We start from the raw sequence: 14,448 nt of genomic DNA on the forward strand, positions 1-14,448 counted from the left end.
GAAATGGGGGGAAAGCAAGAAGAAGACAGTAACAAGCATTAGAATTCCAATAGGTCTCGCGTTTTTTTGAGTTAGCGCTATTGGCAAAGCTCAACAGCTACCGGACAGAAATAGCCACTTTGCAGGTGCTGAACTGAGCATTGCTCCATGAAACAGCCTGAAAGCCTAAAATGATGTTCATAGCCTACAAAATAAAAAGGCAGATTGGGATGACCAGGAGGAACTGAGGCCGTATTGGGATGGCCAACGCAGCAAACAAGTAGTGAAATCGCCTGGGTGTGACCCAAGCACGCAAAGGCAGGAGAATCAGACCCAATGCACCAATAAAAACGTTGTATTTCTCAATGGCACAACAATGAACAAATGGCAATTCATGGGCATGCCAAAAGCCGGTAGAGGAGATAACAACAGGTCTTGGAGACAGCGCATACGTGCTGCCTAGGCTCGACCTAAAAATGAGGGAAAAGCAAGGAGAAGGCTCTAAAAAAAGGTGGGAAAAAGCAGGGGAAAGCAGTGAAAAATGAGGGAAATGCAAGGAGAAGGCACTCAAAAAACAGGAGGAAAAGCAAGGAGAAGCAGTGAAAACGAGAGAAAAGCAAGGTGAGGTTACAAAAAATAGCAGGCGAAAAGGAAAGGCGAAAGAAGCAAAAAATTAGGGAAAAGTAAGGAGATTATAAGCCTCTCAAAAAGCAGGGGAAAAGCAGGAAAAAGCAGTGAAAAACAAGGGAAAAGCAAGGAGAAGGCACTCTAAAAGCGGGGAAAAAACCAAGGACAAAGCAGTGAATACAAGGAAAGAGCAAGGAGGAGGTACTCTAGAAATGGGTGGAAAAGCAAGTAGAAGACAGTAAAAAACAAGCATTTGCAATGCAATGGGTCTCGCATTAGGAAAGTTTGAGCTATTGGTATTGTAACTGACAAATTTTTTATTTATGTGTTGGTTTTGAAAATAGCAAAATTAATAGCTTTGTCATTTACAATGACAATAGTTATACCTTTCGCAAATGTGACACCTATAGCATTTGTAATAAAATATATGTTGTATTTACGTGAGTTAGATGTATTAATATTGCAAATAACAATGGTTTTTATTTCTTTTAAATAATTAATACTTAAATTAAAGTGATTTTAATTTATAATGGCAATAGCTTAAACTTTTGTAAATAAATTATGTTCAGTGTATTTTATTGTGACGAAAATCCAAGAGCAGAAGTGAAATATTAACATTTTTTTGTGACATTTGTAATAAAGCTTGAAACATTGAGAGAACATATTTGAACTAGTTTTTGTTGAATGGTTTCACAGATTGATGCTGTGGTGGTGCTTAATGAGGATGTTGTGGTGACGAGTGGGGGCTAATGTGTGAGGGTGCGGGGTGTGATTGTGCTGTGTGTGTGCCCTAAAGTAGAGTGAGTGAGCAATGTGTGAGGGGGCAGTGTGTGAGGGGGCAGTGTGTGAGGGGTGTGATTGTGCAGTGTGTGTGCCCTAAAGTAGTGTGGGTGAGTAATGTGTGAGTGCGCAGTGTGTGAGGGGTCTGTGTGAGGGGTCAGTGTGTGAGGGGTCAGTGAGAGAGGGGTCAGTGTGTGAGTGGGCAGTGTGTGAGTGGACAGTGTGTGAGGGGGCAGTGTGTGAGGGGTTAGTGTGTGGGGGGCTGTGTGTGAATGGTATGTGTGTGAGTGGTCTGTGTGAGTGGGCAGTGTGTGAGGGGCAGTGTGTGAGGGGGCAGTGTGTGAGGGCACAGTGTAAGGAGAGTGTGTGAGGGTGCGAGGTGTGCGAGGGTGCGGGGTGTGAGGGTGCAGTGTGTGTGGCCAAAAGTAGTGTGAGTGCACAATGTGTGAGGGGGCAGTGTGTGTTAGGGTGCAGTATTTGTGGACTACATTACTGTGAGTGAGCAATGTGTGAGTGCACAGTGTGTGAGGGGCAGTGTGTGAATGGGCAGTGTGTAAGTGGGCAGAGTGTGAGTGGGCAGAGTGTGAGTGGGCAGAGTGTGAGGGGGCAGAGTGTGAGGGGGCAGTGTGTGAGGGGACAGTGTGTGAGTGGGCAAAGTGTGAGTGGGAAGAGTGTGAGGGGGCAGTTTGGATTGGGCAGTGTGTAAGGGGGCAGCCCTATAATACTGAGGTCTAAAGTAACTATTGTTTAGATGTACTACAGTTTATTTATAGTAGTAATTATTAGTTATTTATATTATCAAATACTTAACATTATGTTAGGACTGTCCAAAATAATATTTCAGCCCAATACTTTTCTATAGCGAGTTTTATTGAGTCCTCTTTACAACGTTGGCACGTTTAGCTATCAACAGTGCCCGACCCCTTCTCTTGTGCAGTGATCTCACCAGCATGCCAATTATTGAAAAGGAAGCCTCGTCACCACCGCAAACATCCGACAATTTCTATGCCAACTACCATCCAAGAGACATGTGATGCATCACAGACTTGCAGTACAGGCTAGCATTCAGCTACTCCAGAAGAGGGAACCCCTGTATCCGATTAAGGACCTCAGGACACTTAATGGCAGCTGTGGAATCTTACATCCGAATACAAAAGAGGAAGTAGTTGTGGTGCTTTAGACCCACTTTAGTTACATTTGTTCTTATTAAGGACCCAATGCATGTGTAACATCGTAAGCCAGGTCTGCCGTGCATTGCATTTTGAGTCGTTTAAAACCATCCCACATTTTACAATAGTCGTACAAATACTTTATATAATGTGCATTGCTCGTCCATTAAAAAAGCCAGGACGGCCACTGAAGATATTGGGTAGAAAGAGGTCGTTCTCGCCCATTCAGCGCCTTACCCACCTCGGACACGCCGCTAGCAAAACCGCAAATGTTCGACCATGTAAAATGATTCAAGACACTTTGCATCCTCCACAGTAAGCCTGAAAGGTACACGGTTCTTTACAATTGTTATTTGTTTGCACATTTACATAGCGCGAAAAGGCCAGAAGGCATCATTACAGCCCTTAACAAGAGAAACAGGATACACGGGTCAAAGCGAGTTCCAGTTCCAGAAATTAAACTGGAGCTTATACATCGGTAGATGCGTGTAGTACGAGATACCACATGAGACAATTGCAGTTAAAGCATCATTTGGAACCCCTGACTCCAGGTCGGATTGGGTCAGCACCAAATAGCAATCTTCCAGGGTCTTGCTTGGGTTCTCAGGATTGCGCCACCGAAGACTTTTTAAAGCTAGACCGCACAGATCAATTATAGGCGGCCATGTTGGGTGTAGGTCTTGGCAGGCTATTTGTAGATTAACGTTGTTTGGGGCCCCTGGTTGCTCAGTCTCTCTTGCTACTTGGAATACTCAGGTTGCTTTTCCACTGGTCAACCGGGTCCAGCGGCCCTCACCAAGCAATCTACCACTGCAGCTTGATGACTACAACTCCCAGCAGGGCAAAGGGACTGAGCCGGAAGTACAACTGCAAACCCGATGGGAATAGCGCACAACACTAAAATGCACGTGCATGTGCACAGGTAGCAGGAGGCGAGGTAGGTGTGGCTGCCCCGCCCCCCGGCCGAGGCTGAGCTCTGCCGCCAGAGCCGGAGCTGCTCACGCCGCTTACCCGGGCTCCCGCACCCTGGTGCCGCCTCCGCTGCTCCCCGGCCCCAGCATGGTCATGGCCGGGCTGCCTGGGCACCCCCAGCGCACCCTGGTGCAGGTGGCCTTCTACGACATCGAGCGCACGCTGGGAAAGGGCAACTTCGCCGTTGTGAAGCTAGCGAGACACCACATCACCAAGAGCGAGGTGAGTGCCTGTGAGGACCTAGAGAGGGATTCCTATAGATGATGCACAATCATCCGTAGACACAGATACATGCAAACCGGGCCACTGGATCATTAAGAGGGAGGGGAGTACACGTGGGGAGCGAAACAAACAAAAACAAAAGCGGACACTTTGGGGGAAATTAATAAACATGTGTGAAAGTTAGGGAGGTAGATGTGTGTGCGCGCGTGCCTGTGTGTGTGCGTGTCTGTGTGCATGCACGCGCGATAGGCTGACTTGCTGGGAATGTGGACGGCGCCGGCCCGCACGTGCGCGCCCACAGACCTGAATCGCGGCGCGTGCCCCGGTCTGTCTCCCTTGAGAGGCATCTCCACGACAATAGGTCTCGAGAGCGAGACCTAAAGAGGTAAAAGCAAGGAGAAGGCTCTCAGAAATGGTGGAGAAGGCAGGGGAGGCAGTGAAAAATTAGGGAAAAGCAAGGAGAAGGCACTCAAAAAATGGGAGAAAAGGCAAGGAGGAAGCTGTAAAAAATGAGGGAAAAGTAAGGAGAAGACACCCAAAAAACAGGAGAAAACCAAGGAGAAAGCTGTGGAAAATGAGGGAAAAGTAAGGAGACGGCTCCAAAAAAACGGGGAAATGCAGGAGAAAGCAGTGAAAAAGAGGGAAAAGCAAGGAGAAGACACTCAAAAATGGGAAAAAGCAAGGACAAAGCAATGAATATGAAGGAAGAGCAAGGAGGAGGTGCTCAAGAAACGAGGAGAAAAGCTGGTAAAACACAGTAAAAAATGAGGAAAAAGCAAGGAAAAGGCTCTCAAAAATGGGGGAAAAAAGTAGGGGAAAGAAGTGAAAAATGAGGAAAAAGCGAGGAGAAGGCACTCAAAAAACAGGAGGAAAAGCAAGGAGAAGCAGTGAAAATGAGAGAAAAGCAAGGTGAGGTTACAAAAAATAGCAGGCGAAAAGGCAAGGAGAAAGAAGTAAAAAATGAGGAAAAAGTAAGGAGATTATAAGCCTGTCAAAAAGCAGGAGGAAAGATAGGAAAAAGCAGTGAAAAAAAAGGGAAAAGCAAGGAGATGGCACTCTAAAAGCAGGGGGAAAACCAAGGACAAAGCAGTGAATACGAGGAAAGAGCAAATAGGAGGTGGTACCCATGAAAAAGGTGGAAAAGCAAGTAGAAGACAGTAAAAAATGAGGTAAAAGCAAGGAGAAGGCTCTCAGAAATGGTGGAGAAGGCAGGGGAAAGCAGTGAAAAATGAGGGAAAAGCAAGGAGAAGGCACTCAAAAAGAGGAGAAAAGGCAAGGAGGAAGCTGTAAAAAATGAGGGAAAAGTAAGGAGAAGACACCCAAAAAACGGGAGAAAAGCAAGGAGAAAGCTGTAGAAAAAGAGGGAAAAGCAAGGAGAAGACACTCAAAAATGGGAAAAAGCAAGGACAAAGCAATGAATATGAGGGAAGAGCAAGGAGGAGGTGCTCAAGAAACGAGGAGAAAAGCTAGTAAAACACAGTAAAAAATGAGGAAAAAGCAAGGAGAAGGCTCTAAAAAATGGGGGAAAAAGCAGGGGAAAGAAGTTAAAAATGAGGGAAAAGCAAGTAGAAGGAATTCAGAATAGTAGAGAAAATTAGGGAAAGTTAGGAGGCTTTCAAAAAACTGGGGGAAATGCAGGAGAAAGCAGTGAAAAAGAGGGAAAAGCAAGGAGAAGGGACTAAAAAATGGGGGGAAAAGCAGGGGAAATAAGTGAAAAATGAGGGAAAAGCAAGTAGAAGGAATTCAAAATAGTAGAGAAAATTAGGGAAAGTTAGGAGAAGGCTTTCAAAAAACTGGGGGAAATGCAGGAGAAAGCAGTGAAAAAGAGGGAAAGCAAGGAGAAGGCACTTAAGAAACAGGGGGAAATGCAGGAGAAAGCAGTGACAACAACGAACAGCATAGGCGCGGTCTCATTGAAGACAGGCCCACTTTCATAGCTGCAATGTGAAAAAAACTTTTCAGTAAAGTAAATCCTAATGAGGAGCCATTAGATGGAAGAATTATTTACAACATGTGAACCTGTGATACTATTCACACGTTAGTAAAGAACCTCTGGAAGGAGTTTGGAAAAACACAGTTTGAGAAGCCCTCTTTATTTGACCCGGTACCCTGGAGCTTGAGTTTCCTTTGGGAAATATTTGCCCCAGTAGTATAAAGGGTGCTTACAAACATATTGGTGTTTTTCTAACTACGGCATGGGTGTTTCCAAACTTGAGTTAAAGTGCAGTCTGGGTATCGAGCAGACACCTTAGAAAGTTATTTAAGGTACATTAATGGTCAAAGCCCAAAATGTGGAATCTGAGAGAAGCAAATTAAACTCACTAGCCCTGCCATTAGATGGTGGAATTATGTATGCATTAAAACCTATTATAAGCAACAGTGCGTCATGGAGGATTGATATCAAAATGCAAAGTATAAGATAGATGCAATCAATTAGAACATAATGAAAAACAGAAACACCTAAGAAAGGTTTGACATAAGGGCATCTGTATTTACAAAGTGTAAGCATGTATAGCAAACAAGCTGCAGCCAGTTTACGAGAAGTGGCAAAAACTGCAAAGCGGAACCTAATGTATGGATTCTATGAGACTCTTCTAATGGTCTCCAGTGTCGCAGACGTGTTTCGGTCCAGTCATGATTTAGGGGTCCTTATCACAGTAATGAGGAAGGTAGGCGTAGGGTGAAGCTCAGGGGAGAGCCTTGTGTCCAGTCTTATAGCTGTACATGGTAACACACTAGGAGGTGTATGCATGGCTAGTTTATTACTCAGAGTTGGTCCTCTCTGGTTTTACTCCATCACAGGAAGGTCATCAGCCCCTTTTTCCCCCTGATCCACCTTGTGTGCGCGTTGGGTGGAAACAGTGGGAGTTTTTACAATAACATAGAGAACCATCCTTTCGAAGCTGAGCACAGCTCGCCCACCAGTGGATTGTTTGTACGTGGAAGTGGTTGGCTTACTTGATGCAAGGGGGGCATATTTTAGCCCGGATATCATGATGAGGTCACAGGTCCATACTCACAATACACTTGTAGGGTGAAGTCTCGCCGGTCCTCGCCCGCCACATTTACTGCCACGCAAGCATAAGTTCCTGCATCCGAGACTTGGACGGCAGCCAGCTGCAGGATTCGTCCCTGCATCAAAACCTGCACCAAACCACAACGCAAGGGCAGAATTAGGGCAAAAATTGTTGCAATACACAAACATCCCTCATAGTGCATATATCAAACAGGTGTCCGCTGCATCCTTTACTGGGTGGATGCAAAGTACTAATGCCACTGAAAGGCGAGTATGTCTAATATATGTTAGTAGAAGACGCGAGCGTTAAACAGGCCAACTCATGTTATGTCCCAAAATGTACAGAGTACAGGTTTTGCAACTTTAGGGTCTCACAACAAGGAACACACTTCTGTTGGCACTCAATGTGGGGCATCAACGAGGGGATACACCTTCACCCCTCACCTCCACTTTTCACCACCTCAGTGAGAATGTGTAGGGAATGCCCCCTCTCCAGGACAGTGGGAGTTCACAGCACACTCCACCCAAGACACTGACAGCTCCCAGAACACCCACTCCCCCAAAGGAAATAGGCAACTCCCAGGACCCAGCATACTCAATCCCACCCAAGGGCACCGGCAGTTCACAGGACCCAGGATACCCACTCCCACCCAAGGGCACCGGCAGTTCACAGGACCCAGGATACCCACTCCCACCCAAAGGACACAGGCAACTCCCAGGACCCAGCATACCCACTCCCACCCAAGGGCACCAACAGTTCACAGGTCCTAGGCTACCCATTCCAACCCAAGGGCACAGACAGTTACCAAGATACCCACTCCCACCCAAGGCACCAACAGTTCACAGGACTCGGGATACCCACTCCCACCCAAGGCACCAACAGTTCACAGGACTCAGGATACCCACTCCCACCCAAGGGCACAGAGAGTTACCAAGATACCCACTCCCACCCAAGGGCACAAACAGTTCACAAGATACCCACTCCCACTTCAAGACACAGACAGTTTGCAAGACACCATGCCCACCCCAGGACCCCATACCCGCAATAGGACACTGACAGCCCTCATGACATCCACCCCCACTCACACACTGACAGTTCAGAGGATACCCATTCTCACTACAACAAACTAGAAAGGTTCCCAGGACATCCACCCCCTCTCCAGGACACCCACTCTAACCGACAGCTCCCGGGACACCAACTCCCCCCCCGCCAGACACCAACCCCCATTCAGACGCTTACAGTTCCCAGCATGCTCACCCCCATTGGACACCAACCGCACTCCAGGACACCAACTTTTCACAGGACACCTAACCCCACTTTAGAACACCCACGGCTCCAAGGACAGACACACCCACTACAGAACACCCACTCCCAATCCAGTACACCAGCCCTCATTCAAACACTTTGTAGGAAACAGACTCTGTATATGGTATGCCCACGAGGGTTATACCATGCACTAAGGTCAGGCGGAGAACTCCGCTCCCCTGGCGTAGCTTGCGGATACTGCCTACTCTGCATACCGAGGAGAATGCGAAGTGTACGCAAAACTCCTACTCCACCGCGGAGAGGAGTTCTGAGCCTCAGGCCCCAACTTTAGCTACCCACCTTCACCCCCCCTAATAAATATTTTAAAAACTTAAATAAATAAAAATACACTGACTTTTATATGTGGTGTCTCCGGGCTGCCCTCCTCACTGTGGTCTCTGCAAACCCCTACGCCATACGTACGTCGTTGGAGGAATGCACATGCGCGCAGTCCTACCACGAGGTACATATGACATAGGGGTTTGCAGAGACCACAGCGAGGAGGAGGAGAGCAGCCCAGAGACGCAGCGTATAAATGTAAGTGTATTTTTTTAAATCTTATTATTAATTTATTTTAAATATTTAATTGGGGGGATTGAGGCGCGGAGCGGAGTTTCACTTAGTTTTTGCCCGACTCCATGGAACTCCGCGTAGAGCAACTACGCCAGCTCCGCCCGGGCTTGTTACCATGCACAGAGTGAAGGGGTTTCCTAAAAGTGTACAGCACTCAATGCAAAACCCAAAGTACTCTGTTAGGGGTAGTGTGGTCGAGCAGCCTTAGGCCTAACACAGAGGCGTGAAAGACAATTATTGCGCAATATTGACCAATATTGGACACATGACTTATAAAGGAAATCCACACCAATTTTATGAAAATGAGCTTTGTTTCTGTTTTATTTTAAGACCAAGGTCTTGGTAATAAGGTAAGTCCATTTTTTGTGAAAAATACTTTTCACTTTCAAAAGTCGATACTGCAATTTACGAACAGTTCAATGTCATCCTATGGAGGAAAAGTATAATGCGGTTAAACAGGTAAGTACGCAACTTACAGTTCTAGGCTTCGGGACCAAAGCTCAGCAAGGGGCAAGGGTCAGGTGAGTACCACAACTGCACCACCAGCGGCACAGGGGCCACTGGGAGCAGAGGTCGAAATCGGAGTTCAGCCCAATGCGTTTCAGAGCCACACTGCTTGCAGGTAAGTCAATCAGTTGCAGGGGCCAAGCTTTGAGAGATAGGACCAGTACAGGGGGGCCACAAAGCAGCACCGAACATACACCACCAGCAGTGGCCGGATGCAGGGTGCATTTTCAGCATCGGGCGTCCAATGCTTTGCAAAGAAGATTCTGCTTTTGACAAACAGGATTCAGAAAAGGGGGTGGTGATGAACAGAGTGTCTTAATTAAACAGACCACTCTTACCCAGTCCAAAGATCAGGGCTTGATCCATCACCGTTTTTTAGCTCACTGCACCATCCCAGCTCAGAACCTGGCTATATGCAAATCAGTCTGACCCTGGCCCAGTGCATCATGGGAACAGGGCAAACCAAACTACCAAGCCAATTTGCAGGCATTGCACCATAGGTTGCAGGAGGGAGACAATCGACATGAGAGGTAAGTAGAGATGTAGAGGGTTGTAGGGGCATCATCAGTTCAGCTCACCGAGGCCGAGGAGCTTCAGATGCAGAGGCGCCTTTTGACGTTGGAGTCTTCCAACCGGAGCCAGTCGTTGTTATGGGGAGCCTCTGGATTCACACTGCAGGCATCGCCGTGAAGGTCAGAAGTCTGCCAACACTGGGTTCAAGATCAGGATCGCTGGGGAGACACCACTGAACAATTGAATCACCCAGACACGGGCCGTGCGGGTTGCGTGCAGAGTGGTGAGTACTTGCGGTTTTCAGGCGGGACAGGAGTTCTTGGAGTTGATTTCTTCTGGACAGGTCCACTGTCCACAGGAGTTTGGAGTCTTTTTCGAAGGCAGCAGCCCTCCCAAGGTTTTCAGAGGTCACTGGCTGCAAGACAAGTCACCTGGGAGGGCTGGGTCCAAGGCAGTCGTCGTCTTCAGTCTTCTCTGCAGGGTTGTCTTCTTTCTTCTTAGGTCATCTTAGATCTAGTTTTAAACTCTGAAGGAGCCTCCTAAGTACTAGATTTAGGGTGCATTTTTAGGGGAGTAACAGGTAGGGAGAGTGGGCATCTTATCTGGGATGACTGTGGGAGGGGGCATAATCCTAGCCCTGATTGGAAGAGTCCCCTCATCTTCAAGATGGAGGGGACGGAAAAGTGTGGTTAACGTTGCCTCCTCCACCTGAGGGGATGAGTTGGCAAAGGTGACACCTCCTCCCAGGATGTGCATTGTTCCTGGTCACAGAGAGCAGGGGCTCTCTACCCAGGGATCCAGATACATATCTGTTGGTGGCTGGCTGCCTAAAGCCAGTCAGTGCCCACACCAGGGTTGGTAGGTTTTCAGGGGGCACCTCTGAGGTGCCCTCTGAGTACATGGTGTAATAACTCTCACACTGGCATCAGTGTTGATTTATTACAAGGAGTTGTTTGGTACCAAACATTCCTGGGTTCGGTGAAGCCATCATGGTTCTGTGGTACGTGGAACTTGAGTTGTCAAGTTCCCAGCCTATGTACTTCCTATGGCTTCCCTGGCACTTAGAATATTAAGAAATAGACCCTAATACTGTAGGGGCATATCTGCTCATGCAGATATGCCCACACCTGTGATATAGTGCATCCTGCCTTGGGGCCTGCTAGAGTAGAGGGGTGACTTACCTATACCTTGGGCAGTGCTAGTTGGCATGGCCCAAAGGCAGTGTGCCATGTCGACTTTGTTGTTTTGTCTGCACCGGGCCATGCATGATGCAGTGGCAGTCTTCATGGCCTAGGTGAGAGGTCCGTAGGGGAACCTCTTCAGTCCCAATGTCCTCTGTACCCATGTACCTTTTACAAGGGACTTACAGGGGACCTGAATGGCCAATTGTGCATCCGTTTTAGGGAAAGAACACTGCTACTCGAAACCTGGACCACAAAGACCCAGCACTCTACAGTCAAAAGCAAAAAGTGAGGGGAGCTGTAACAGAACCTCATTTTCTCACACAGTTATAGTTCTAAGGACACTCACATTCTCTGCATTGCAGTTCATAGGACACCAACCCTCACTCCAGGGCACCCACAGCTCCCATGACACGCACCCCTATTCAAGGACACCCACTCCAAGAAACCAAACCTCACTCAAACACTTGCAGCTCCCAGGACACACATCCCCATTGGATACCGACAGTGCATAGGACACGGGATCCCACTCCAGGACACTGACAGTTTCTAGGACACCCACTCTGAGCCCAGGGCACCCACAGCTCACAGGACACCCACTCCCACTGCAGGACACCCGCAGTGCTTAAGACACAAGACCTCACTCCAGGACACTGATATCTCGCAAATCATCCACTCATTCCAAGACGCCAGCGGTTGCCAGGACATCCATGCCCACCCAAGGAAACCGCCCCCACTCAAAGATACCTACTCCCTCTCCAGAATACCAACTCTCACTCCAGGACACCCACTCCCACTCAATGACACCAACCTTGACACAGGTCTAGCAGCCTTATGTGTGTGGCACATTATTCTGCCTACAGATGTGAAACACATTGGCGCAGTCCTGGTCTCCGTGCCATAAGACTTGGCCACATGATGGTTTTGAGATCTCTTGATTCATCCTGCCTCCAAGAAGGGACGGGATCCTGAGTGTGGTGCCCAGCGGTGTTGGTTAAAATGACCCCACTGACCAGTGGACCACCCCGCAATGTGACTGGAAGAGCAGCTTTAAGCTGCTAACTTGACTTTGCCATTGAAAGGTATGGCAAAGCCCCCACCTCCCTCTGTCACATGTATAGGTCACTCCTATGGCATTCTAAATGATCCCTAAGGCAGGGTGTGGGATATTGTAGGAGTAGGACATGTATTCTACCTATTCTGACAGTAAAAACATGAAACTGCAGTTTTTACTGTGGAAGGACTTGGTAGTCCCATTGGAGAGTACAGGGTTGCACATTGAACACTCAGCTGTGCTGACTCCTGAATGGTGCAACCGAAGGTGGGGCTCGAAGGTATCAAACAACTTGCCACATTAAGCCAGACTTGTATCTCAAGTCAAAATAATGTAAATTGTTGCAGATTGCAACTTTTACAAATTTGACACTTTGTTGCCCAAAATGTCATGTGCTTCTGCACATTTGCACACAGGGTCTGTCCCTGAGACAGTTTTCTGCTCTCCTGGGGAGACGTGCAAATGACTCTCAGGAAAGGACACAAAAGAAGCCTGCATGAGGGAGAGGTGTTACCTCTGCATGTCTGGAAGCCACACAGCTGTAGGCCCAAAAGTCGAGCTTCAAAGGGGAGTCTGCATTTGAAGTGCAAATGGTGAAGACGTGGGAGAGGGGCTGCTGCATTGTCTAAGTGAACAGACTGGCACTTGGGAAGGAGAGGGGAAACCAGTTGCCAAACCATTGTCTGAGGGGCACGTAGCCCCCTAGTTAGCCACAGCTATGGGTTGCACTAGGGAGCTCTATACGCTGAGAGAGGGGCTCTGCCATCTTGAAGATGGGCAGAATAGAAATTCTGGGATTGCCAGATGCCACACTTCTCAGGAAGTGGTCATCCGGAGGGAAGGAACCTTCTAGACATTGACTACTGACCATGACCTACCCAGAGGGCATTTTCTTGGCATACGAAGGTAACCCCTGGCACCCAGAACTCAGATGTCATTGGACTGGAGAACAGGACCGAAGACGGATGGCCTTGGGGCACCTAAGACCCAGCGAAGAGAAGCTGCACGATGTGACTGCATCTGCTGCACCTGGTGGCTAGCAAAGGAGAAGGGACTGTGCCAGCTGCAGGACTAGTCTGGTCTTTGCAATTGTCTAGACAGCAGCACGGGGTTAATTTTAAATAATAAAAAAAACCTTCCCTTTTATGATCCGGTCCTGCGTCGTCGTCGTCGGAAGCAGCTGTAGGCAGCCTGTCTCCTCTCCACTAAGCCAATCACAATGCTGCAACGGCAGCGATGTGATTGGCTGGGACGCCAACCGCACAGGCGTCTATGAGGAGGCCGTCTTCTCCATGCAGGCTGCATGCAGGCTGCGTGCAGCCTACATGGAGAAAATGGGAGTGTGCATGACTGGTTTGGTTGGCCCAAGGGCCGACCAAACAGTCAGCGCCCCCAACAATGGGCTAGCCACTCTTTTCCAACCCGCCCAGCCGCCCGCCCCCAAACAAACCCTTCTGCTTTCTCGCAGTGCGAGAAGCAGAAACATAAAATGGTATTTGTACCATTTTATGTTTCTGGTTCTCACACTACGAGAAAGCAGTGGGGCGACGGCGCCACACCCCTATGGAGGAGCCGCCCCTGGTTCCCAGATGATGAAATTAGGGGCATTAAGGGGAGTGCACAGTAGTAGTCAATGAGCTACCTACCCCAGGAAGTGACTACACCCCCTTTATGACCACTTCCAGTGGATATTGTCAATAACCCTGAGCCAGATTTCCTAGTGCCACTAAAAACAAGATGGTGGAATCCTTCTTTTGTTGTTCACTTCAGGTTGCCCACCTTAGGGGTGTGACTAGCCTGAGAGTGAACATACCTTCTGACTAGCTAATTTCCCTGCCTGTCCTGGTGCCAAATGGCAGGGGGAGGGGCAACTCCCAGGTCTGGGGGATGCCGGGGTCGCATATCAAAGGCAGTGGGGGCTTTGAAGCCTCTGGCCTTGATAGGCTACGACACTAATAATTCTGCTAGAGAAGGTGTGAAACCTTTCTCATAGCAGGCATTGTTCCTGGCCCCTGCGAGCTTGGTCCCTCACCTGCAAGGGGTCAGAAACCTGTCTGTGGTGGCAGGCTGGAGGATACCAGTCAGCCAGCACACAAGACACTGGTATGTTTTCGTAGCATACATCCACGGTGGCCACTGGGTGCATGTCATAATACATTTAGTACTGGCAACAGTACAGTTTTATACCAAACATCATGGGTTTCGGTAAAACCATCAAGAAGCTAGGGACTAGTACAGACCAGTGCCCAGTACATATACTTAAGATGGCTTCCTGATCACTTGCAATGTCCAGCAATAGGACCAGACACAATTGGGGGCATATCTGCTCATGCACATATGTCCTCACAGATACTAAAAGGCACCCGCCTTAAGGCTACAAGGCCTGCTGTATGGATGATTTACATATAGTATATGTAGTGCTTGGGCATCGCACACAGGGAGCGTACCGTATTGGGTTTTCAGAATTGTTTTCACCATTTCAGCAGCCTGTAATGGCAGTCTGCATTCATTTGGTGGTGGGTCCCTCAAAGTGGCTCAATACATGCTGC

General features: G+C 48.3%; 1 protein-coding gene across 1 annotated transcript in view; it reads right to left on the minus strand.

The window, feature by feature from the left end:
- Positions 1-14,448, minus strand: part of HMCN2 (hemicentin 2) — a 563,480-nt gene that overhangs the window by 182,989 nt on the left and 366,043 nt on the right. The window contains exon 40 of the mRNA XM_086924818.1: positions 6,770-6,893. Coding sequence (XP_086780944.1) covers positions 6,770-6,893 — 124 coding nt within the window. The remainder of the gene's footprint in view (positions 1-6,769; positions 6,894-14,448) is intronic.

This window comes from Lissotriton vulgaris, chromosome 5 (assembly GCF_964263255.1).
Source record: "Lissotriton vulgaris chromosome 5, aLisVul1.2, whole genome shotgun sequence".
NCBI classification, from domain to species: Eukaryota; Metazoa; Chordata; class Amphibia; order Caudata; family Salamandridae; genus Lissotriton; species Lissotriton vulgaris.